General features: G+C 32.4%; 1 protein-coding gene across 1 annotated transcript in view; it reads left to right on the top strand.

Annotated features, from left to right (window-relative positions):
- Window positions 1–24836, top strand: part of LOC149418983 (uncharacterized) — a 43874-nt gene extending 19038 nt beyond the window's left edge. The window contains exons 2-5 of the mRNA XM_089638024.1: window positions 19347–19663; window positions 20293–20366; window positions 21077–21230; window positions 23410–24836. Of these exons, the coding sequence (XP_089494150.1) occupies window positions 19501–19663; window positions 20293–20366; window positions 21077–21230; window positions 23410–23510 (492 nt within the window). The 5' untranslated portion in view covers window positions 19347–19500 and the 3' untranslated portion in view covers window positions 23511–24836. The remainder of the gene's footprint in view (window positions 1–19346; window positions 19664–20292; window positions 20367–21076; window positions 21231–23409) is intronic.
- Window positions 24837–25684: the final 848 nt, after the last annotated feature.

Below are 25684 nucleotides of genomic sequence, written 5' to 3'. Positions count from 1 at the left end.
TTCTTTATTCTTTGTACAAAATTACACAACTGAAATTAATAAAAAATAAATCTAAAAATCTAGCTGCAATAAACGAATAAAGACAATATCGGATTAAAACTAGACGCAAATTAAATATAAAGAATTCTCGTGGGTTTCTTAAAACCTATTCTAACCAAACAAAACAAGGTCTTGCAATAAATAGTCCAACTTAATGTTATGTAAGAGCTTACACAATACACATTATGTAAATCAATTGCTATTTACTGACAGCATCTCTGAGGTAAGCCATCAAAAGAGAGTAATTACTGTTAACCTTTCATGTGCCGAGAAATCCACCGTGGATTCCTGACGAAGATAATATTAACAAATCTAAACGAAACAAGACACAGAACAAGGCACAGATAATAAAAAGATTCCCAGTGTTTGAGTATCTAAAGACAGAGATCCTAGGTTTGATTCCCAGATGTGGCCGTTATATTTTTTTTAATTTTATGTGTCTTGTTATGTTTCTTTTAGATTTGTTAGAATTATCTTCTTCTTCAATGATATTTTTTTGATTTTTCAGGCAAAGAAATAAAGTTTCAAGTGTATGAATCTACTATTTACCAATGTATTTCACATCTTTGTGAACCATCACATCCGTAAAGGTAATTCCGAAACAGGTTACAAAGTAAAATCTAAAACATTTGCTAAGCAGAGTAACAATAAAAACCCAAGCAAGCAAGCAGCTAAGAAGTATGTTGTAAGATGCGCTTTGGACTAATGAGAGCGTTTGAAAATATACCAGTGAATGACCCACTGTCTTTGAAGCAAGACCGCACGTTACATAAACAAACCATCACCTTGTGCAAATATCAAACAGGAAACACCGTTTCAGAAAGAAAAAAATGTCTAGAATCAATACAAATCTGTAGGTTGTGAGGAAAAGGCTAGACTTGGTGACCTCTAGAATTATAAAATTATCACGCACTTTTAAAATAATTATATATTGTATTATAGAGTCTGTTTGACAAATCGTGCTAGGTACCTATGTGATGTGTTACTGTATGTTATTTGTTGTTGTATACTCGTGTAACAAAGAAGTATGTACCAATGCACCAACTCGGTTACAATCTCTCGTTTAATCAAGCGAAATAATTCTCCATTCATAAAAGACGCAATCATTCAACGCAATTACGAATGCTGCGCTATGAGCTGTAAACTGTACGCTTGTGAGTAGGGACTAAATCTATGTACATTGTACATGTAATTTCTCTAGTTTCTAGGGCTGCCATACTGTGGCAACACATTTTAAAAGTTCCTAAACACATTTATAACATTATGACTATAGTATGCTTTCGATATAGTGAAGCTTTTCCTATCATTTAATTTTAGTAAAATTAAAAATAAACTATGAATCATTTCATAAAAAATATAAGCGTTTACTACTAAAAAAATATGTTTTTCCATTATCAATTTTGTGTAAGTACCAGAGCATAACTGCTCCAGTTGTGTTTACTCCTAAATAATTAATAGAGAAGCGACCGAAAAATAACACTTCTAATAGGCGACACTTTCAAAACCCTGAAAATTTACAATATTATTGAGCAGGTCTGCCAAGAAGCAGGCTATCGCCATTAATCCATCCAATCCGACGGGCATTGCGTTATTACGTCATTAATCAGTGACCTTAAACAACAATGGAGCTTTCCTGGCGATACTATAAATTATTGTCAACGGAGCGTTCAGGCCGGGGATTGTGGTCTTATAAATCCAATTCCATTTATCGAATCGCTGGTTTGGACTAATCAATAATTCATGTAATCAATAAACGCAAATCAGAAATTGGTACTTGCGTATTGTAAGAAATCATTTTGCAAATATAAAAATGTGGAAGATATAAGTAGTAGAGCTTTCATTCCCAGAATCTCGAAAGCCAGGATCCCGGGAATCCCGGACCATTTTCGGCACCGTAATCCCAGTGCTGCGCTAGTCTTAAATATTAATCAGTGACCAACAACAATGGAGCTTTTCAGGCGATACTACAAATTTAGTTATCGTCAATGGAGCCTGCAGGCCGGGGATTAGGGCTTTATAAAGCCAATTCGATTTTTTGAATTGCTGGTTTGGACTAATCAATAAACGCAAATCAGAAATACGTACTTGCGTACGTAATTACACGAAATCATTTTGCAAATATAAATTTATATGAAAGATATAGGTACGTACATATATACCTGTACAAACCATAGATAAATTGATACGGGGTAGATGGGTCGTTATCCGTTAATTAGCATGAAAAATCGCGCACAAAACTGTCGCCAACTTCATTCTCCCAAGATACTACTGCAATCGCATCTAAGCACACTGGCGCCCCGCCTTTGGCTTCTTTCTTGCATCGGCACCGCCGCTTTAATAGTCCGTGCATTTTGGTCGTAGCTCGACGATATTTACCCCTGATTATCAGATAGAAATAAACACATTTCATAAACTGTGCTTTCGATTTTTAAAGAAATTTGTTGTATCTGTGTATAGTTTTGAAAACGATAGGTTTATATTTTTAAATATAATATAGGTATGGAGAGAAATTAATTTTTGCCTTCACGATAAATTCACAGGGCTTATTAATAAAACATCAATTTAAGAATGTTTTATCGATTTGCCTTGGCAATACGAGTACATCATGACGATACAAAGATTTTTTGTTGTAAAGCAAAAATTTTATAATATATTCGTAATTTGCTAAAAGGATATCAGGAAACCTGTCAATACATTTGTAAAGCCTGCAATTCCGTTTTTAGAGTGAATTACCAATAAGTTGAAGAGATTCCTAATAAATTAGGATTAGTCATTTTTCTCTGTGTAAGTAGGTACATAAATAGACGAAGTAACCTCCAGTTAAGCAAAAAGGCATAATGATGACTTTTCGGGTTCGGCAGAAATTATTGACTTTTCTAGAAACGTCCAAGACTGGACAGGCGACCACTGGTCGCTGGTCAGCGGTCACGCTTGCTGGCCTAATGGCTTGCCGGGAACAATTACGGCAAGACCACTCCTAGTTCTTCGTCCATTACGGATAAGCCGATTTCTAAACTAAAGATGTGCGCTTTCAGCCAACCAGCCAGGTGACCTGACGGGACGAAGAAATAACTATGGAAAAATAATGATTGAAAATGTAGTAAAAATAATGTGGTGTCTTATAATTGGTTTATTTCACTAGATTTGAATACTCCATAACTCTACCGCAACAAACAATACATCCTCTAGCTAAACCGCTAGCAAAATGAGGTGCACTTGTGATGTGCAGAAAGGGTGTGATTTACTAGTAGTTCACTGGTGTTCGTTGGTGGCACGCTTCATTCCGGGCGAAGATGGGGAACGGTCTTTTTGTTTTAGGTCAAAGTATACGTATTATTATCAATGTAAATGCGAGCAGATATACTTCGGATTGTCATTATAAGAAGCAAGCTGGAGTATGCTAGTGGTATATCAACTCCGCGCCAAAACTAAAAACATAAATATGCTGGATAAATCCAAAAGATGGTCGAAGTGAAACCGGTCGATATATGAAATAATAAATTCGTGGTTAAATACAAAGTGTTTGTGTTTTATTTTATAATATAATGTCTAACCCAAAGATATTAGAAGAACGAGATATGCTATGTTGGCCGCCGGACCGTAGCCGGAGTACTACCTAATTAGGGTACTTTGAACGGTATCGGGACGTGTACGCACAGAAATCTGTTCTATGTATTAGTGCGGATACCTTAGCGCAAGCGAAGGTGTGCAGTAGTATTGGTGAACAAAACCGGCGACACTCGGCAAAACAATTCCACTCAGTACGAACTGCTCATAGCACATCTCGTTCTTCTAATATCTTTGGTCTAACCACAAAGTAATTGCTTCCTATGAAAAAAAAAAAAAAATAAAAAAAAATTATCTTTTAGTCCTATTCTGGACATATTTCCAATAAATCGCTCTAGTCTTCCCAGAACTACCTTAATGACCCCTTCCCCTTTGTTCACCTCGCACTCTAACACCTATAAATATAACAAATTATTATAAGCATTAATTACTCGCCTGAAATATCCATACAAATTGAAAATATCTCCCGAGTAAAAATAAATGCCGCTGACAGGAATTGAACCCGCACCTTCTGATGTCCGGTCAGGTGTTTGGACCACTGAGCTACGTCGGTTTATTCCCAACCCGCCAAATAATTCAATATGTACAAGTACTTCAATCGAAAATTACTGCTTATTATATTTTCTTCACCTGTAAACAACAAAATTTATTTTTGTAGGAAAGGCTTTGTTAGTGCTGAATTTCCAACTAGATGGCGTCGAGATATATTACATCTACATTTGTTGGTGAAATATTTTGACTTGTCAAATATTATTATTTTTTATGATAAACTTTCTATTGTTACTTATATTAGTTTTCAAATTGTCTAAAATAATCCTCATCATCAAACTGAATCCACAACATCATGGATGTATTTAATCCAAGCGACCTGCCATTTAAAATCTCCGTTCCGTATCGATCTGTTTGCTGACATTCCATTATCATCGGCGTTACTTCAGTGGGTCGCATCAACCACGCTTTCAAAACGGTCAATTTAAGAAATGGTAACACGGAAAGGTTTTTGACGGACTGACATTTACGGGCTAAGTGATTGAGTAAGCATGCTTTACGAAGCTAAGTCCGAAGACAGGACAACAAGCTTTTTAGATTATTTTGATTTTAATTCATTACATTACTCCAAATAAGATAACTTATTCTTAGCTTACTAATTTCGGTTTTCTGTGTATGAAATGTTTCACGTTCAATGAACTCATATTTACTTTGAATTTTACATTTATTTTCAAAATTGAAACTGATTTTGTATGGTTCATTTAAAGTGATAAAGTAGATCACAAACCTATATTTGAAATGTGAATTTCTTATGTCTAATTTATTTAACAGATTTCGAGTTTACTAGCGATGTTCATTCGAAAGTTAAATTTCTCAACGAAACAACTTCTAAGGACAGGTTTTTTCGGACAATTTGAACAATTCTTCAAATTTCAACGTTCATTTTCAGGTTCTGCGGAAGTCTCATTCAAGTTCTGTTATTATATCATTATAGGCTAGCTGCTTGACAGAAATTTAAAAAATCTTTCACAGAACTTGAAGAATTGTTCAAATTCTCCGAAAAAACCCGTCCTTAGTTTTAAACAGCAAAAATATAATTAGGTATATTATAAAAAAAAATGATTTTTTTTTTAATATTGAAAGATTATCACGGATCTGCAATAGCATAAGTAACAAAAGTTATTTATATTTATTTATAAATTTTATAAATACATTTTTATCCGACTAAAATCACAAAACTCAAAGCTTTGTGTCTCCCTTACCACCATACTTAGAAATATGAAGTAAACGATCTTAGAATGAATATGAAGCTTTATATTCAAATCACAGAATAATTAAAATTTACACCTCTAGGAAACTAAAAGTTCCGAGAGCAATTTCTGAAAAATTTATGAATCTTTGAGACGTTTCTACAAATTATTTTTATATGAAACGATAAAAAGGTGAAGTGGCAGTAATGTTTATAATACATTTTTATAGTAGAATATGTGTGTTTTGTTATTAGTAACTTTGGTTCAGTGTTTAGACAAAAAAACGTAAGGTCATTAAAAAACGTTATTATGTTTGATTTAAAAAATTTAATATTTTAAACATTACATTTATTTTCAATTGTAAAAGTATTTTATTTCTTTTCAAAAACAGTTTTTAGTTTTCGGATATGTTCAGAAATGACCCATTTATTTGGATTGTATTGAGAAGTGGAAAAACATACAAATTCACCGACTTTCAGACAGCATATCTAAGAAATATAACGGTCAATATGTCAGAGGCATGAAGGTTTAACCATTAATCTGATGTCAAACCTATGTTTTACGTAAGTAGTTTTTTAATCGGGACTACTACAAGTAATATACTAAAAGTACCTGCCTATAACTTTTACATGTGATTTTATTTTCATCCACGTCCTAGCGCTACTTACCATAGCATAGACCCGGTGCCCGGTACTACTGCTCTTTACGACAACAATGTTCCGCTAAGGTAAAAACAACAAGTCGGTACCCACCTAGTGAAGCGGTGATATATCGGGTGACCGTGAAAGTTGTGACACGCTTGTGTGTGGCGCCCACACCGTCAACTGTCACACTTTACATTGTCATACCTTCACCCTGCAGGCTGCGGCAGTATTGTTTATTGTTTCCCAGCTGGAGATACAAGTACATACCTACAAGATGGTACTTTACCGAAAACATTATAGATGTAATATTTATTTATTACTAGCCAGAAGTCCCGAGCGTTTCCCGAAGTACAGAGTTTTCGGAAATCAGTTGAATAGAGTTATTTTCTCAATATCAACAATCTGCTTTAAGGGGTAGGAGTTGTTTTTCTAAATCTTATGTGGACAGTCACCTTCCTCCTGTATTGAAGGTCAAGTGTGCAAATTTCGTCAATCTCAAAAAACTGTACAGTTGTCAAAACAAAGCCATGTTGCCGCCACAGACAATATTATTTATAGATAGGTAGATAGATGATAGATACATAGAAGAAGAAAAAGGTGGAAGATTTCCTGAAATCTAGTGAAGCACCGCAAGTTCCGACAAAATAAACATGACTTCTTAGAAACTATTTTTTTGTAAGAGGAAATTTATGCTTTTGAAAAAAATCCATATTTTTAAGCTTGACACATTTGTTTTCAGGGAATTAAAACTAACCATTTATGATTGATAGTAATGCCATGACGATAATTTTATTTAACACGAATGTCATGATTATTTATTTCCGACTTCTCATAGAAGCAATGTTATACAATAATGTGCATCACAACATGACATTGGACCATAAATTATGACGCAATTCTGGTTTCATTAATAAATCATTACGTTATTAAGGTTGTTATAATATTATTACGTCTACTTTTAAAGGTTATATAAATAGCACCGTAATGATATATTGTGTATAAATTATACATTTATTTGTTTTGCTTACATTTATTTACGTTCAAGGTTTTAAGTTAATGCAAATTTACTATATTTGAAATGCTTAAATATAAATATAAAATGTGGATTTAACCACAATCTTGTGTATAAACAAGCATATTTTTAACTGTACACGCATTAATATTTATTAATAATCTCTACAAATTATTGCTAATCCGGTTAAAAACGAAATTGCAGGCCCTTAACGAATGACACATTAAAATTAGAATATTTTCACATTTCGTCATTATATATTATCAAATTACGTTTATCATGAAGCGGCATGCAATCCCGTTTTACTGCAGCCAGTATGACTATGGCATCCCCAATTGCAGTATGTTGTGAAACTGAAAGGAGAGGGGATGGGAAGGAGATGGGGGAAATTAAGGTTGCAAATTAACTGGCAATCTATATCTAGCCACCAAATACGTCTAAAGCCATTTCAAGCGACGTTTCAATTCTGAATGGTGGTCTTTTACCAGGGCGATACTGAAAGTATCTAACATTGTCTTACCTTTCCACAACCTTTATACACTATCGAAAACAATGCAATATAATATTATATTTAACGAAGAAAAAAAAATTAGGATTTAAATATATTTTATTTAGTTATAAAATTTTATATCTAGTCTACATATATTCTAAAACTACTATAAAATATTATATTACCTACATACTAGTATTTAGACTTCGCAACATTGAGACATAACCCACAAAAAATTGCAAGACTTCTAATTTCTAAGTTCTAGTACGTGGTTTGTATATTTAGAAGTTTACTGACTACTTTATTTTAGTGACAAACATGGAAAATTAGTGTTGGATGAGTGTTTTTCCTTGAAAAGAAAATGATTCCGTTATGCGGAAGCATCAAAATAGAGTAGAAGTTAAAAAGGTTATTACGTGTCCTTTAATTTTCCTTATATATAGGTATCATTTGACTAACCTTTAGATGATGCAATCTCTGATAGTCATCAGAATATAATATTTCAGAGAAGTGATACCGTCATACTAAACCAAATGCATTTCTTACACACCCAGATCCTAGACATTCATACAATGTGTATTACGCATAATGACGTTACGAATTTCATTAAAATTTGAACACGAAACATTAAAATTTGAAAATAGAATCAAAGTAAATACTTTTAACATTACAATAAAAACACATAAATTTGTTTTTGACCACTATAGTTTTATTTTCACTCTACCGGTTTCGGAAGAACCCTTCCTTCGTCAGGAGAGTGTTAAAAACTGTTTTTAATATTCTAGTATATAGTATTAAAAACTGTTTTTAATATTCTCCTGACGAAGGAAGGGTTCTTCCAAAACCGGTAGAGTGAAAATAAAACCATAGTGGTCAAAAACAAATTTATGTGTTTTTATTGTAAATTATGATGAGCCACAAAGTGAATGCTTTTTACAATTACTTTTAACATTATTTGAAGACAGTGATGGGACCAACCATCACAGCAAACGGCCTCTGTGGTCAAGGGGTAAAGCTCTCGATTATCAATTACCGGCGTGCGCAAGTAAATTTTGTTTCAATCGCGATTCAAAATCATGTTAAACATTTCTGACATAGAATCCCTTAGTTCTATTCCGTTACCATATTCAGATTAACACCATTTTTAGGGGCTTTTAAATTGTAATAAAATTATAAACAATTATGTTTAATATTCTTATATTACTTTATTCTTTGAGTCATATTAAGTCTACCAATTCCTTGGTAAAATTTAAAAAGTTAATTAAAACGTTTGTAATGACAGACGATTGTCTTATTTTTTTTTCATCCTTGTCCCATATGCTAAAAACTGAATGTCACCCTTGCTGTTTTTATTGGTGACCGGATAAATCATCAAAATGATAATTCATCACATCTTTAAAAAGTTATATAAAGTCATGGAAAGTGATGGAACAAAAACTTTATTAAATGGGTTAAGTAGGTTAGGTTAGGTTAGGTTAAAAAAAAATTCATCGTTTTAAATGACTTTATATCACTTTTTAAAAGTGTGTTGAATAGTCACTGTGTTGAGTTAACATGGAACCGTTTTTATTATATACTTGTTTCTTCTTGTGAATAATGATTAATAAGTAGTTATGGTTCAAATATTGTTACAATATACTTTCAAATTACTCATCTGGTAACTCATCTAATACAATTATTTTTTTGAAATATTTTGTCTTTGTATGCAGTATTACTTTATGTTCGTGAATACTATATGTTTGCTTCACTCAAATGTAAATTGTTAACTTCGATACAGGCTTAGTCCTAGTGAGGTAAATTTTTCTGAGAAAAAAACGTGATTTATGTATAGTGAGATGCAATAAATAAATAAATAAATTAGATATATTACAATATAACCCTCCATTTTTATCTGGGCAATGAGAAGTACATATTATGGTATGGTAAACTTAAAAATAAAACGTAAAATTAACCTAATGGAAAGCATTAAAAATGTTCAAACTTTGGCGAAAATGCCCATATGTGTATATTACTATTACTGACAACTCTCTTAATTGTTTAAGGATATTAAGGATAGGATTGGTCGCTATTCTGTACCGAGCGATCACCCAGCGCCTGGGGAACTCATTCAAAGTCGACTTTGAAAATTATACGAAATCATTTTTTATTCTACTTTTCTCAAAATTTTAATCGCGGTTATGTTTAAAGAATTAGTTTATTTTGGTGAAGACAAAGCTACAACATATTTTTCTTCTTTTCTTAGCTTTCGGGAAAATCTGGAGGTCTTAACGAAATCCGTCATCTATGGTCAGTTTGCGATATTTGCGAGCACGATTGATGAGAATAATCCGACCGACGATAGACAAATCACACAGTACACATCTTTTTTAATAATTTCGAGTTTTAGAGTCGAACTAATGAAGCTCTTAGAATTGAAAGAATTCATATGCGCGGCGATTTGAATCACTTCCCGCCAATTACGCTTCATTTGTTCGAGTTTGCAGAAACGAAATTTGTTCACATAACAAGTCGTGAATAAATATCTTATTAACTAATTAACTTAACTGATTTGTTGCGTTGTCAATATCGGTTTGGCTATCAATAGAGCGACGCATAAAATCATCAGTAGTTCCGCCTATCAATCTGATATTGTAAAGTAATCGATTTCACCGTGCTAGACCCCTGGTGGGGGTATTCTCCATTATCCCCCGTGAAAAACCTCCGCTACTTAATAGACTACAAAATTGCGCACGAACATCGTCTGTAAAATCATTTTGGCCACTATAGTGAAGTTAAATGCGGGGCATAAACCAGTAGTTTCATTAAAAAAAACGTGAATGAAACAACTCGAGAATCACCTTGAATATTTATAGCCAGAAGTTTCCCCACAGACTATTGTGTAACAAGCAATAAACCCACCGAGTGCCTTGATCATACCTTCTACCTTCCCACATATATATATATAAGTATTATTATTACATACGTAGATACATGTGTTCAGGTAGGAAGGAGATGAATGATTATGTTTGCAGCTTCAGAGAAAAGCGAAAAGATTGACCGTGGCTCGCGAAACTGACCTTGAAGTATTAGCAATAAGAGTTGTGAGAACTTGTAACCCTCTCTATCCAAAATATAAAGTTCGATCATTTAACAAGTGTTTTTTTAGATATAATATAAATCAAATTTAATAGTTTTATTATTAAGACCCCGTAGTAATCATTCAAAGATTGTTTAAAAGGGAGATATGTAAATACGAATGTTAGAGGGAGCGCGCTAATATTGAATAACGATAATAATTTAACGAAACTGGTGAAAATATTCAATAAAATACGACTCGTTTGAAATAGAGAAAAAGTTTCTCTACGAATTCTTAAGTTTCATTTAAAGATACACTGTCATTTTTTTCATACCTATAACAGATTAAAGAATGGGACAAACCGTGTTTATCAACTATTAATTATTAACAGCGAGGGAATTTCATATTATTACCGTTTCGGCATTACAAATGGATATTATCTTCAAAAATAACATATATTTTTATGAACTTTAAACTATAAGTTTCATTGACTCTTGACAGGCCATATGCCAGATGCCAAACAAAACGTCTGTACCAAGTGGGTCTTCCGACGACCCGTGCATTTTTCTGTCTTATGGGCTTTTAAACTATAGATATCCCAATTGTTGAGTCAATTGAAATATTTAAAGAAAGATTATGTTTGCCAAACAATGTACATGTTTATATGTTTATATGTTGGGCCCCTTCTGAGCAAAACCATATTCTCGAAATAGAAAAAGTACAAAAGAGATTCATGCGTTACCTATATATGAGGGAATATATGTACTACCCTTTCCTGTATCCATCCTTATTCTTAGCAGGAATGCTCGATCTTAATACATTAGAAGCCCGCCGAAAAATATTTTTAGGAAAACATTTTTTTAAGATAATCTCTGGAACTATACATAATCCACCTATTTTGAAAGAGATTAACTTATATGTCCCAGACAAGTATACTCGTGGAAGGTCCCATACCTTTTTTTATGCTCCAAAAGCGAGGACTTCTGCCTATCAGAACGCCCCAGTCAACAGAGCGACTGAACTGCTCAACGAGTCTGCATTGACCATCGACATTTTTAACGTAACCTACAGGCAGTTTAACAATTATCTTTTGACGTATGTCACAAAGTAGTGAAACTGACCTTTTTATGTGTTTTGCTATACTTTTTGTCTAATTTGTAATCTTCTCCATAATGTATTGGTGAATAACCGTTTTACGGAGAACATGAAAAATAAATAAATGTTTATAAAACTATTAGCACACACGAAGATGTGAGCTAACTTATGATTAATAAATAAATAAAATAAATAAATAAATTATTAATGGTAACTTATGTATTTGCGCAGGAATACGTAAAATATTAAAATTCAATATCAAGTATATAAGCTAATATAAGGAGGATAGTATTTTTTGGTATAACTCCGATCGAAAATTGGAACTGAAATATTGTGATGTCACATAACTATATCCACCAATGAAAAACTCTGAAACTATGGAATAAACTTTCAGAGTTTTTCATTTGTCTATTTTCATTGGCTCCGAATGAGAATTTTACTGTCTATATATTGGCATATCTATGCTTTTTAGGACTAATTTGTTTCAGATATCGATCTAGTGAGTGCTTTATTTATGTACCATAGTAAAGATTCACGATCTCAAAGGAAGGACGAACAGAACATGATTATTAGAACTAACTTCCAAAATACATGTCCCAAGTTTAGCCAGTGGGGCAAACCCAATGCCCGAAGCTTAATGCGAATGATTAATCTTTATAACGAATTGGTGTATAATATAAATACCAAAAAATATGCTTTAGATAAATTGGAGGTTTTCCTGTAGTTTCACTTGAGTAAAATACAATTAAATAATAAATTACTCAATAAATGTAAACTACTAATTTTTTTTTCAATAGAAATGTATGAACGCGTAAAGTAAACAACCTTTTAAAAATATAGGATTATAGCTAAGATTATCTGTAACAGTTTCATATGATTAACTTTTTTGCTTTATTATAAAATTATTTAGAAAAAAAATAAAAACCAGATTTGTGATTGAAATCGATCGTTTCTAGACTCCGTTTGTCAAGCGATTAATTAATGCCTATTACCTACAATATAAGATATACCAAAATATACACATTTTTAGCTTGTAGCTTCCTCTTAAATGTATTCTGTAGAAGTTATGTAATGAAACCTTGGGCCGGATTATATTATTATGTATCGTAAACTATAAATAGTCCAGATTTACAATATCAAAATGTCTGACAAAAAATAACACGATTAATAAACATGGTAGTATTAATGTCCAACTTAAATATATCTACTATCATGAATTGTCATTTATCCATGTTTATATTCATGTTATGTTTTTGTTGATAAATGCATAAAATAAAATTATTATTAACTCCTTCCCAAGAGGAAGTTTTAGGTACGAAGTTTTGTGATTTTCGCATGCCTTTACACCAAAGTAGTATTGTTTTTTACAGAAATAATCATGCGGTAAACAAAGGGTTAACGTCCCTAAACCTTGACCTGAATTGTATTACCTATTACAGTTAATCAAACTTTTCTCAAAAACTCAATCAAACTAGAACATGATTAATAAAATAAAAGGGTTCTAAGTACCTACCTAGCCGAAAGGAGGTACTTATGGAGTTTAGTCATTTTGGCAAGCCCTTTATAGCACAATAATTCAGTGTGTTCTATAGAAGTTACTCATGCGGCTAACAAAGGGTTAAGGTCTCATTCGAACCTTGGCCTGGATAGGTGGCTTATGTCAACCGCGGTGCCAAATGTTCATCTCTCAACGTTTATACGCAATACGCACATAGTCGATATATAGTCAATTAGTCATGTCATCCTACACATCGGCAATATAGTCATGTCATGATATCATCTCTTATTCAAATTATTGGTGATCCTATTAAAAACGGGAACGCAGGCCATTTCCTGATAAACTTTTTGTAAGCTCCTAATATATCAGTTACACGTGTTCATGCACGTGCATTTGATGTGCCTTGATATTATATAATGACGATTTTTTTGTATTTTAACCTTACACAGGAGGCACTGAGGAAAATAATTTCCCACGTGGCCTATCTGATCATCATCTTTGGGATGCTGTGTAGAGGATCTTTTTAAGGAAAGGAAGGAAAGGAAGTTCTGGGGGTCAGGTCGAAAAAGACCAGCTGTAGAGGTCAAATGGTCTCTACAAACAGGCCTCTCCTGATCCAGTTCGCCATGCAGCTGGTGGGCAAGATCTGAGCACACCTCACCCGATGAACCCGGGCACCCCTGCTAAGTCGCCAAACGTAGCAAACCACTTGTGGTGATCTATGGCAGAGGTATTGGTTATCCAATAAATGGTTCCAATTTATTAGGATTTTCATGAACACGTGTTCCGACATCGTGATAATATATTCGTCATTTACTAAAAGTTTATCAGGCAATCTCGTTTTTGACCGAATTGCCAATAATTTTAAGAGAGATTCTTAATAAATGTTTATTAATTAATTAATTAATTAATTCTTAAGTCATGTCATAAGCACGTCATTCCTCTCCCCCATCTCCTTTCCTTGCCCCGCTACCTTCAGCCTCATATCATACCCCAATTGGGGATGCCATAGTCTCACTGGCTCCGGACTCCATACGGTTGGGAGTCCACTCTCGGGCGGAGCGGAATTCACATACAAAAATGTGTATTATGTAAACACGCAATAAAACAAAAACAAAAAGTTTTCTGAAAAGTGGAAATAAAAACATCAATATTTTTTTGGCTATGGTAAACTGCGAAAATCCAATAAATCACGTGACATCACTGACATATTTACTAGGTTATGTTATCACCACGTTAGTAGGTACTTTCGCAGTTTGTTTGTGTTTTACAATATATAGTATACTGTACCTACACTTGAAAAATATGTACAATACACTCACACACACACACACACACACACCTATATTTCGCCTTCATACACTTAATACATACTAAATAGAATTTGAATAATTCATCAAATTTCAACGTTAATTAGCGAGTTCTGTGAATGTCATATTCAAGTTCTGTTATTGTGTCACGGAAGGCCAGTTACTTGAAAGAACTGAAATAATAACAGAACTTACACGGAACTTGAAAATTAACTTTGAAATTTGAAGAATTGTTCAAACTCTCCGAAACAACTCGTCCTAAGGATGGGAGAATTTGAACAATTCATCAAATTTCAACGTTCATTTCCGGGTTCTGTGAAAGTCTTATTCAAGTTCTGTTATTATATCATTATAGGCTAGGTGCTTGACAAAACTGAAATTAAAACAGAACTTTAAAAAATCTTTCACAGAACTTGAAAATGAACGTTGAAATTTGATGAATTGTTCAAATTCTCCGAAACCACCCGTCCATAATCTAAGTTTATCATTATTTAAGAAATACCTGAATGATGTTTTATGTAGAGTTATATTATTTGCGAATATCGCTTAGGAGCGATTATATATATTTTTAATTAACTTCTTATTTTAAATTACGTATTATCAACCTGTTAAATTAATTTACATTATTTTTATGCCACCTGCACTTTTAAAACTGTGTTTTTTTTTGTTTTCCCTTTTCTTATATTATGTATGTTCATCTAAAGAAAAAAAATATGTTTACCATGTATTATTGTCTTTTTTAAGTTTTGGTTAAGTATTTATTTTGTTCTTGATGTAATTGAATTGTAGTGAATAAAAAAAACCTTATGTTGGCACTGTATTATGCAGTAAATCATAATAATAATAATATTTGCCTCATTTATATAGCGCCGTTTTCGTGAAGAATCACCTCAAAGGCGCCTGTAAAATATGTATCAAAAAAAGCCCATCAGAGCGTTTAAATTAATAATAATTAATACATATAAACAGCTGTTTGCTGCTTTATTAATCCATAAATTTAATTAGTGCAAGCGTTTGTTTGCACAGCTTTAAATACTGAACTGAATTGTAAGTTATATATTTTCCTTACATCATTTTTTGTGATTCATGTGGTGGTTTACAAATGTGTGTTTTCCATACTGGGATGCTTCGTAAATATTTAGATGTTTTCTCATTTGAATTCAGATCTCCACAAAACTGCTGCTGAGCAAATTTCGGCAATCCTTTGATATTTTGATGAGCATGAGAATATGTCGTATCAAGTATGCGCACTGCAAATCTTTTGTTTCATTTGTGTGTATTTATGGAGTGTTGTTCTCCTAGTTAGGCCCGCTAGGTGATCTGTTATTGTACAGAGACCATAAAAACGTGTAAATTTGTGTTCGCTTTGTTTTAGGATGATTATTATGGTATAGGCACATAGACTATGTATAGGCACTAACCTATCGTAGATATTAAGATATTGAGTGTAAAATTACAAAAGTCGATCACAATGTCATGGCGGAGGTTTTTCGAATGATTTTTTGTATTTTATAAATAAAGTATATACTTAGGTGTATAAGAACCACGTCTCATAATAGAAGATGCACTCAGTATCCCCTTGGTGAGAGATCTGATCGAAACGTTGCTTAAAATGGCTTTAGCCATATTTTATGACCCGATTTAAATAGCCAGGTACTTCTTACCGTTCTTATACCCAAAATAGAGACGTCATATTTTTTACTGTCTCATTTAAAACTCTTGTTATTGAAGTAAAAGAGAAACCATGCGAAGTGCATGGCTATTGAGACCTGATAACTAAACATAGTTTAAGCCATTTCAAGAAACCAATCGAATTTTAATTTGGTTCCTTACCACACGGAGAAACATGAGTATTGCTAATTTGTTAAGAATCTCTTCAAATCATTGATAATCCGGTTTAATTAATGCTTTGACAATTTGTTAACTTTTAGGAAATGACGTCAGATGTCAGAACACGTGTTCAAGAAAATCCAAATATTTTCGCATGAACACGTGTTTCGATATATTTGGAATTTAATAAAATTTTATCAGTAAATGGTCTGCAATCCCGTTTTTAACTGCATTACCAATAATTTGAAGAGATTCATTTTTCTCCGTGTATTAACTACACTAATAATTCTTTAACCGTTCCACATGAGGATCTGAAAAATCAAATATGATTTAAGATTTTCACGGCCAAAAGTATTTTTGTTATTTGTTTTTGGGGGGTTATGCTGCGTTGCGCTAATGCCTTCTTTATCCAACGTTTCGGACAACGTTGTCCGAAACGTTGGCTAAAGAAGGAGTTAGAGCAACACGGCACAACACCCCAAAAACAAATAACAAAAATCTAAAAAAAAAATATTTTCACGAATGCGTCTCACAATGTGTCCCTACCGGTGTAGGCAGATTGGTTTCCGGTCAAATGTGAATAATGATTTTAACGGGTTATGAAGTCTGCTTCCGGGATAGAAAATAGAATCTCTGGTCAAGTTTCAAGATGCTTGGACCGCGTTCACATATAATAATAACTAACAAACACTTCACTTGTTATTATATCAAATGAAATCACGGAATTTTATAAATATTGTAGGATTGATAATTGCATGTTAGCTAAAAATCGCATTAGCAAAGAAAACTTTAAATAAAGAATAAAAATAATTTCCCGATAAAAATACTATATTATAGGTAGGTACTATATCTCCTGTCGGAGTGGGTTATTTTCACAAACAATTAATAAGTACCTACCGTTAAAATACCATATTATAAGTAGGTACTATATCTCCTGTCGGAGTGGGTTATTTTCACAAACAATTAATAAGTACCTACCGTTAAAATACTGTATTATAGGTAGGTACTGTATCTCCTGTCGGAGTGGGTTATTTTCACAAACAATGAATAGGTAGGTACCTACCGTTAAAAATGTGTGGAAGATTTCAAGTTTATTTTTCTGATTCTGATCATTGTACTAAAAATATGTCATTTTAATAATTATTGGTTTTGAAGACGATTCAAAACCGCACATGCAGAAACGCCACTGGCTAGTAAGACGACACATTTTAAATTATTCGTCAATATAAAAATAACTTCATTATAGTTTTTATAAAAATATTAAAATGCCTTGTTCTTTACACAATTAAAAAAATTAACAGTGAAAATAATTTTCTTTTGAAATTTTATATTATAGATTGGTACTTTTTCGCTTTCCTGAATTTTTGACACAAACACTTCCAATTTTGAAAATGAGAATTAAGTTCAAAACAAATCTGATTTTATTGAACCAGACCCACAACCCAAATTATTATGTTTTAGGAATATAATAGTTGACTTTGGCTCTCTTCCATGTGTCTATTTTAAAATTTGAAACATTTTGGACTCATGAGTCAGACAATGTTTTGAAGTTCGACGTGCATGTTTACGTAATAACCAGACAAAGTATATTTTTTGAAATAAACATGCTTTATTTTGTAATTTTATCACTTATCATCACAAGATCTCGGATTACTTCACAAAATGATGAAGTACGCACTAACAATGATATAGAATAAAGAAGAAAACTAGAAGTGCCTTCCATAAAAATTTGAATGTAAACAAATTTTCACACAGTAGTTTATAGTTATTGGAAATTGAAGCCTCGATTAGCCAAATATTTGGATTACGAAACGCGCCCTCAAGACACTTCTTGTTTTATTATTTATTCTATGATCAATTTCAAAATACGCACTAACAATACCAAAATATGCACTAAAAAGGCAAAACGTGTGTCTAAATTAAGCAATCACAAAACGGGAAAATTGGGTTTTGGAACCCAGTTCTTTGGATTTTTTTGTATTTCATGTTGTTGGGGGGGAGTTGAAAGGAAAAGAACCAGTTTGTGAATAACAATCATCTCACGGGGGAAGGGGAAACAACGAAATATTCGATATATTCTATTTCAAAAAACCAGTTTCTACAAAAAAGAAAAAAAAACGTGAATTATTTCTAATTGGAAAATAAAATGGCTGAAACACGCATTAATAACGAAAATATGCACTAACAACCAAAAAAGGGCCAAATACACTAACGACCAAAAAAGGATCAAATATGCACTAACGACCCAAAAAGGGTTAAATACGATAAATGGAAAAAATATGCACCAACAACGACCAAAAAGGGTCAAATATGCATTAACGGCCAAAAATGGGACAAATATGCACTAACGACCAAAGAAATAAAGAAATTAAATATCACTCTTCAGTATGTAAATTGTATATTGTGAGTTGTTGCTAATTCTTTAATTGTTATGAAAAATAACTTTGTTGACTAAAATAACATTTAAGTTATGCCAGTTTAAATATAATATATAGTTTTGAGATATATACTACTCGCTACAGGCTTAGTCCTAGTGAGGTTGATTTTTATGAGAAAAAATATGATTTATGTATAGTCAGATGTATGTACAGTCAGATGTATGTACAGTCAGATGTATGTACAGTCAGATGTATCTATAGTCAGATGCAATAAATAATATAACATGGACAATGGATTGTTAAAGACAAAAATACACATAGCTCCAATAGAAGTGTATTATTTATTAAATCTGATTCCGCATAAAAGTTGCAATTGTTAGAATTCAATGGAACCACGATATCCCTATTGATTTAGGGAATATTGTGTCGGGTGCGGGTGTGGACAAGAGTCGGGTCGGGTCGTCGTGTGTGGGTGTGGACAAATAGAGTCAGGTCAGGTCGTCGTGTGCGGGTGTGGACAAATAGAGTCAGGTCGGGTCGTCGTATGCGGGTGTGGATAAATAGAGTCGTATCGGGTCGGGTCGTCGGGTGCGACAACTTTCCTGACCCATTTCATTTGTTTCTGTTATCTACAGTTGAATTTTATTACCTACGAATAGTTTTTTAATTAAATTATCTCTTATTTACAGAAAACAACATATAAAATAACCCAGAAATAAACTCCGGTGAAATTTGAAAACAGAACAAATTAAAATAACACGTGAATCGTGAAAAGAAACAAGAGTTCCAGAAGGTTTAAGGTTCCTTAAAGGTTCCAGAAAGTTCCAGACTTAATACCTCAAGATGGGTCGGCTTCAGTCCTGCTGCAGATGCTGCTCTCTCAAAACTGGAACGGTGGTCAGCGGTGTGGCTGGAATCCTGCTGTCCATTGTGGCTATTATAGTCATGTTCACAACCACCGTCGAGTTTAGGACTATCATCATCGATTGGCTGCCATCTTCAATAGGTTTGTATTATATTTATTCAAGGTCTCTTTGTTTATCTGAATGTTTTTTTTTCTGTTTGTCTATTTGTCTGTTTGTTTATTGTTTATCTTTTTGTGTATTTTCTGACGGTATAACTGACTGTCTTTCCGTCTCTTTGTATGTTTTCTGTTCGTAGGAATGTATTTTTGCCAGTTTGTTTGAGTATACATCTGTTTCTGAGTCAATATGTATGTTTGAATGGCAATCTGTCTGTCTTCCTGTCTCTCTGTTTGTCAGACTGTTTCCTTTTCCTCGTAAGTTTTTTGATACTGAGAAGGTCTGTTTGTGTTTCTACGTGTATGTTTGAATTACTATCTATAATTATTATTTTAATACTTTATTATTATATCTATAAAATTCACAAACTTTAATCTATCATTTTACTTACATAAAAAAATGTTATCGACAAGTTTTAATTAGTTTATTTCTAATATTGACCACTTTTCGTTAAAAAATAATTGTATTAATTTATATTCTTTACAAAATTTCATTATTGTTTGACCTCAAAAATTTACGAATTTTTTTTTTGTGATTTGACTTATAATAAATATTGCTTATTATTTCTTATTACATAATATAATTTTATTGTGTTATTTTTATTTATTTTCAGTGAAGATAATTCTCGCAATTAACTTGGCGATGACGATATTAATCTCAACACTTCTCATCATCGGGGCTTTGAAGGTATTATTTTATTAAATTGGTACTTAAATATTAATGTATAATGCATGTATTACAATCACACGATGTTTTATGATATTCCAACCTAGGCTCAGATGTCGAAAAAGAAAACTGATAATCAATTACCTATACAACATATTCAGCCCTTCCCAAAGACTGTGATTGGGCAGACTATCTGGACCTAGAAATAATGGTGGACAGTTTTTATATTATATTTTATTAAAGTAAATAAAACAGGCATGATTACCAAATTTTACATACATATTTTAAATTTTTAAATAATTTCGAGCTCGGTGGGAATATACAATAATAAGGAAAAATAGTAACAAAAATAATTAACTAAACATGCAAAAGTAAGTGACAAACAAGAATGGGTAAAAGGTAGAATTTAAATATATCCATAAATAATTTATTATTGTCACTTGACACTGACACTGATTTGGTAGGTACAATAATGTCTATCTTTAAATAAAGGGCTTTTTCACAATATCAGCTTGATATGATTAACGGTAAAACATTAACCTCATAATAAACCCCAATTGGGAATGCCATGGTCTCACTGTTGGTGGTGGTGGACACGATACTCAGCACTGAGGATTAGCACTTTTCACATTGGGATGTAGCGCCGTGATGATAATGAATCAATTATTACATATTATTATATGTATATATATATATTAATATTATTATTAAAAACATTGCTTCCCATCTAGCGAAATACCTTCCTGATGCTTCCCTGGGTGGTACTGGGTCTGATGTTGGCCGTGGGCCTGCTGGTCAGCATCATCTACACAGCCACCGTCTTCTACTTGGGGAAAGACGTCTTCAACGGAACCCTCTGGCTGGTCTTCGGGATCATCTCAGTTAGTAAGTATACTTTTGTTTATATCCGTTATCAAATACATGGCTTTAATGTCACACTTCATTCCATTCATTCAAATCTTTGTATACTTCCAGAGATGTGCTTTATTTCAAATAAATCCATTTCAAATGGAAATGCAAAATGCAAAATGGGTATTTTCCATTTTGCATTTTAAATGCTTTTCTCAATGCATTTTCCATTTTAAATGCTTTTTGCAACATTCTTCCTACTATCTCCTCTCATCTTTTTTTCATAAGCCCCAAATATCAGTCGGTCCTCAACCTCGCTATGAGAGATAATTTACATTTGTCAAGTTGCTCCCTGGTAGGAGCCCTGGCAATTGAGTGATACCATTACAAAAAATACTGATTCAAACACTGAACATGGGGCCATGACGCTGTAATATTAAATGTTAGATAGCAGTTTCTATGTTTTTACGTTGGCAACATTAGTCCCGCGAAAATTTGTGGTTTCATAATCTGTAGTCGTGGTGTTTTTGGATTTACCATCATGTAATATGTTTGTTCTATTCTATGTTCATTTTGCACATCTCTGTATACTTCTTACTCCCGTATAATATCATACTTCATACCGTTCATTAAAACTACCTAATATGTATTTGTATACTTCTTACTCCCGCATAATATCGTACTTCATACCGTTCATTAAAACTACCTAATATGTATTTGTATACTTCTTACTCCCGTATAATATCGTACTTCATACCATTCATTAAAACTACCTAATATATATTTGTATACTTCTTACTCCCGTATAATATCATACTTCATACCATTCATTAAAACTACCTAGTATATATTTGTATACTTCTTACTCCCGTATAATATCGTACTTCATACCGTTCATTAAAACCACCTAACATATATTTTTTTTCCTTTATTCTGTGTTTTTGGGTTATTACAATTTTTGGGTATGTTAAGACCACCAAACTAGGCACGTGCCCATTAAAACTAATATATCTTTTTTTGGAATAACATAATGAGTAAAACCTCAAATTGTAATATTTAATTTTTGAAGACAATATTAGCGATTCTCAACCAAATTTAAATAGAAAAATCAAAAAAAAATACAGGCGCATTTGGGGCTTGAACCCAGGGACGGATTAGAGCAGCGTCCCGGCAAGATGAAGGTCCTGGGTCGAAGTCCTACATGCTAAAGAAAATCCTAATATTAAAACAGAACCAGATTTAAACATTATAATACACCAACACAAATGTGGCAGAACTAACTGCAATCAAACTTGTCCTATCCTTAGTCCAACATCCAAAATCAAATATCTTGGTGTATATATAGATCAATATTTTAAATGGAAAACACACATTTGTGAACTCGTCAAACGGATTAGGAAATTTATTTATATATTTATAAGACTTAGAAATATTCTTAGACTGGAAAACCTAAAAAGAGTGTACTATGCGATTGTTCAATCTATATTACAATATGGTATTATTGGTTGGGGAGGAACATATAAAAAAATTTTGAACCCACTTAAAGTAGTTCAAAGATTGGTAATCAAAGTAATTTTGAAAAAACCATCAAAATTTTCTACCGAAATTCTTTTTACAATTTTCAAAGTACCTACAATAGACAAAATGTATCAAAAATATTCAATACTTCAAATTTACAAAGAAATGCAGTCAAATACTCATAACTTGCAATTCAATACATCAGCAAGATACCAGAAAACTATTAAAATTCCAAAATTTAACACTAAGCTCATTCAAAATACCTATCTTTATCTAGGCATAATTTATTTTAATAACCTTCCATTAAATTTAAAAAATATCGAAAATATTCAGGAATTTCACCTTAAATTAAAAAATTACCTTAAACTATTATAAGTCCAAAATACGTTTACTACTTACATCTAGAAGTAATATTGTTTAAATCTTGTGTTGTTTCTTTATAAATTATTTACCTTAATACTAACATGTACATAATTGAACTAGAATTCCCTCACCAAACACAAGAGCATTGTCTCTTTATGGTGAGGAAAGGCTACTTTAATTTCTATTGTTTTATATCTTTTTTTATCCTGTATACTTATCTATGTAAAAATATATGTTTTCAAATATTAAATAAAAAAAATAAAAAAGGGTAATTCAATTGCCACAGATTTATAATTTTTGTAAATGTGATGAATAATTCTATTTTTTATTCCAGTTATCTACGTATACATGTGGTGCGTGGTGTTCAGCTACTTCCAGGAACTCCGTGATGATGAGAACAGGGGACGATACGCCAAGGCCCCCTACAAACGTTGAAGAACTTCACCGCATACTTCAACACTACGTTAATTATAGCAACATTTCTCCAAACAATAATAACAGAGTAATATTTCTCCAGTCAATGTTAATTAAGTCAATATTTTACCGAAAGTGTTCAAAACATTGCTACAATCATTGTTCAAAGGCAGAATTTCTCCAATGAACGTTCATTCAATGTTTGAACAACAAAAAGTTCTGCAATATTTTAGAGTTATACAAAACAATGTTCATTACCAATATTTATAATAAAATTACTCCTGTCAATGTTTATCAAAGCAATTTTCCTCCGATCAACGTTTAAAATATTGCTCCAATCAAAGCAATATTTTCCAATATTATTTTTTATGGAAACAATTTATTTTTTTAAATATCACTTTAGGTCACTAATTTCTTTGCCCATTTGATGAGCATAAAATTACATAAATTGTATAGCAGCAAATCTGTTTGTTCGTATCGGCATAATCTTACAAGTATGTAATTTTCATCTTGAGAAACGTTAATTTAAAATAAGGTATGGTCCAATACTTTTTGTGTTAAAACTTAGTGGAAGTAGGTTGTAACCAATAAGTAATATAGAAATAATGCTAAATCGATAAAAGCAATATTTCTCCAAGCAGTAATCGTGGAAGAAAGTTTTAGCAGCAATATTTGCACCCAAGTAATATAACGTCATAAAGCAATACTTCCTCAGGTGAAATTTCTTCAAACAATGTCTATTTTTTAATAAGCTGCGAAACGATTAAGACCTAACCTAACCTAACCTCATATTATTTATTATAGTTATATTTAAGTCGTCTTGCATGCATAGTTTTAAAAATATATTTTCCCTCTCCCTTTATTTAAACTTGCCTTTTCCCGATTTATGAAATAACCTAACGGGCGTTTTTTTTATGCAATTTGTCAGAATCAATTCAAAACTCAAAACATTTCAAGCGATCATTTGTAAATGGTTATTTTATACTTCTTTTATATTTATTGACTTTGTTTTTTAAGTAAACAATAATTACCTTTCATCATTTTTGTAATTTTGTGTTTTTTTAAGTAATTAATTTCATGCATTTTTAAAACATAGCTTTGTATATTTTACACCAAGAAAAACATTACCTACATATGCAAATTTTAAATGAAAACAACTTATATGTAGCTAACCAAAAAAGAAGATTTTATTAATTTTACGTTCCTAAAATTGATATTATTTTTTCTCCTTTGTATTTTTAAAATTTACCCATTTTTTATTTGTTTTTTTCTTTAATAAAGTAATAATACCTTTGAAACTTGGTGCCTTGTACTGTTTTATAAATTTGTACTGCCGTAATTATAATGTATTTTTGTTATATTAACAAGAAATAAAATATTATTTATTTTATAAAATGTATATTTTTAACCTATTACCAAAATATTTCATTTATATGGATTGTGCGTTTGTCTTTTCATCTAGAATTAATTAAAATGCTATTTAAAGAAAAAATCAAGAAAATCACATGTTTACTTTTTGAAATTGCTTTAGCCATGTTTGTGACCAGATCAGCCTCGCAAAATACACCATTGGGGACGCCATAGTCTCCCAGGATCCAGACAGTTGGGAGCGATTGGGCCTCTTGTGCAGTATTCTTATTTGAGAAAAGGTAATATTACAAGTGCACAGATACCTACCACTAAATACGTGTTTAGTCTGTGACTTACCATTGCCCATGATATCGACAACTTGTATATTATTGGAAAAATACTTATAGGTGTAATATATGCAATGAACCGAAAATCGGATCGGAGCTTAAAGGTAACCGAAGCATTAGAACGAAACCATACACAGAAACCTATAAGAGCCAAATCTACCCCAAACGAAGACAGAATTTAACAAGAGTAAAAAGGCTGCGCTTTCTTGCCTTATGTTCACGATGTTTGTGACAGAATTGCCAGGGTATTGGGGAAATAACGCATCTAGACTGTCAGAACAACGACTAAAATTCAAAACCTACTGAGGCCTGCAAAAACCAAACATCTCAAGATAGAAATATGGAGTCTATAAATTTAGCTGCTCCGGATGTGACAAGGCGTATGTATGTCAGACAGAACGGACCTCAGAACATTTTTGAGGTTGCAAACCGGACAAATCGGCATTTGAGATAACTAAATTAAGATCGGAAATTACTTTGGATTTATCCCGTTCTGGG

Source organism: Hesperophylax consimilis, chromosome 12, assembly GCF_061612785.1.
Source record: "Hesperophylax consimilis isolate HC1 chromosome 12, BYU_Hcon_1.0, whole genome shotgun sequence".
Taxonomy (NCBI): Eukaryota; Metazoa; Arthropoda; class Insecta; order Trichoptera; family Limnephilidae; genus Hesperophylax; species Hesperophylax consimilis.
Note: the sequence above shows the minus strand (reverse complement) of the source record. Positions and strands in the feature narration are given on the sequence as shown.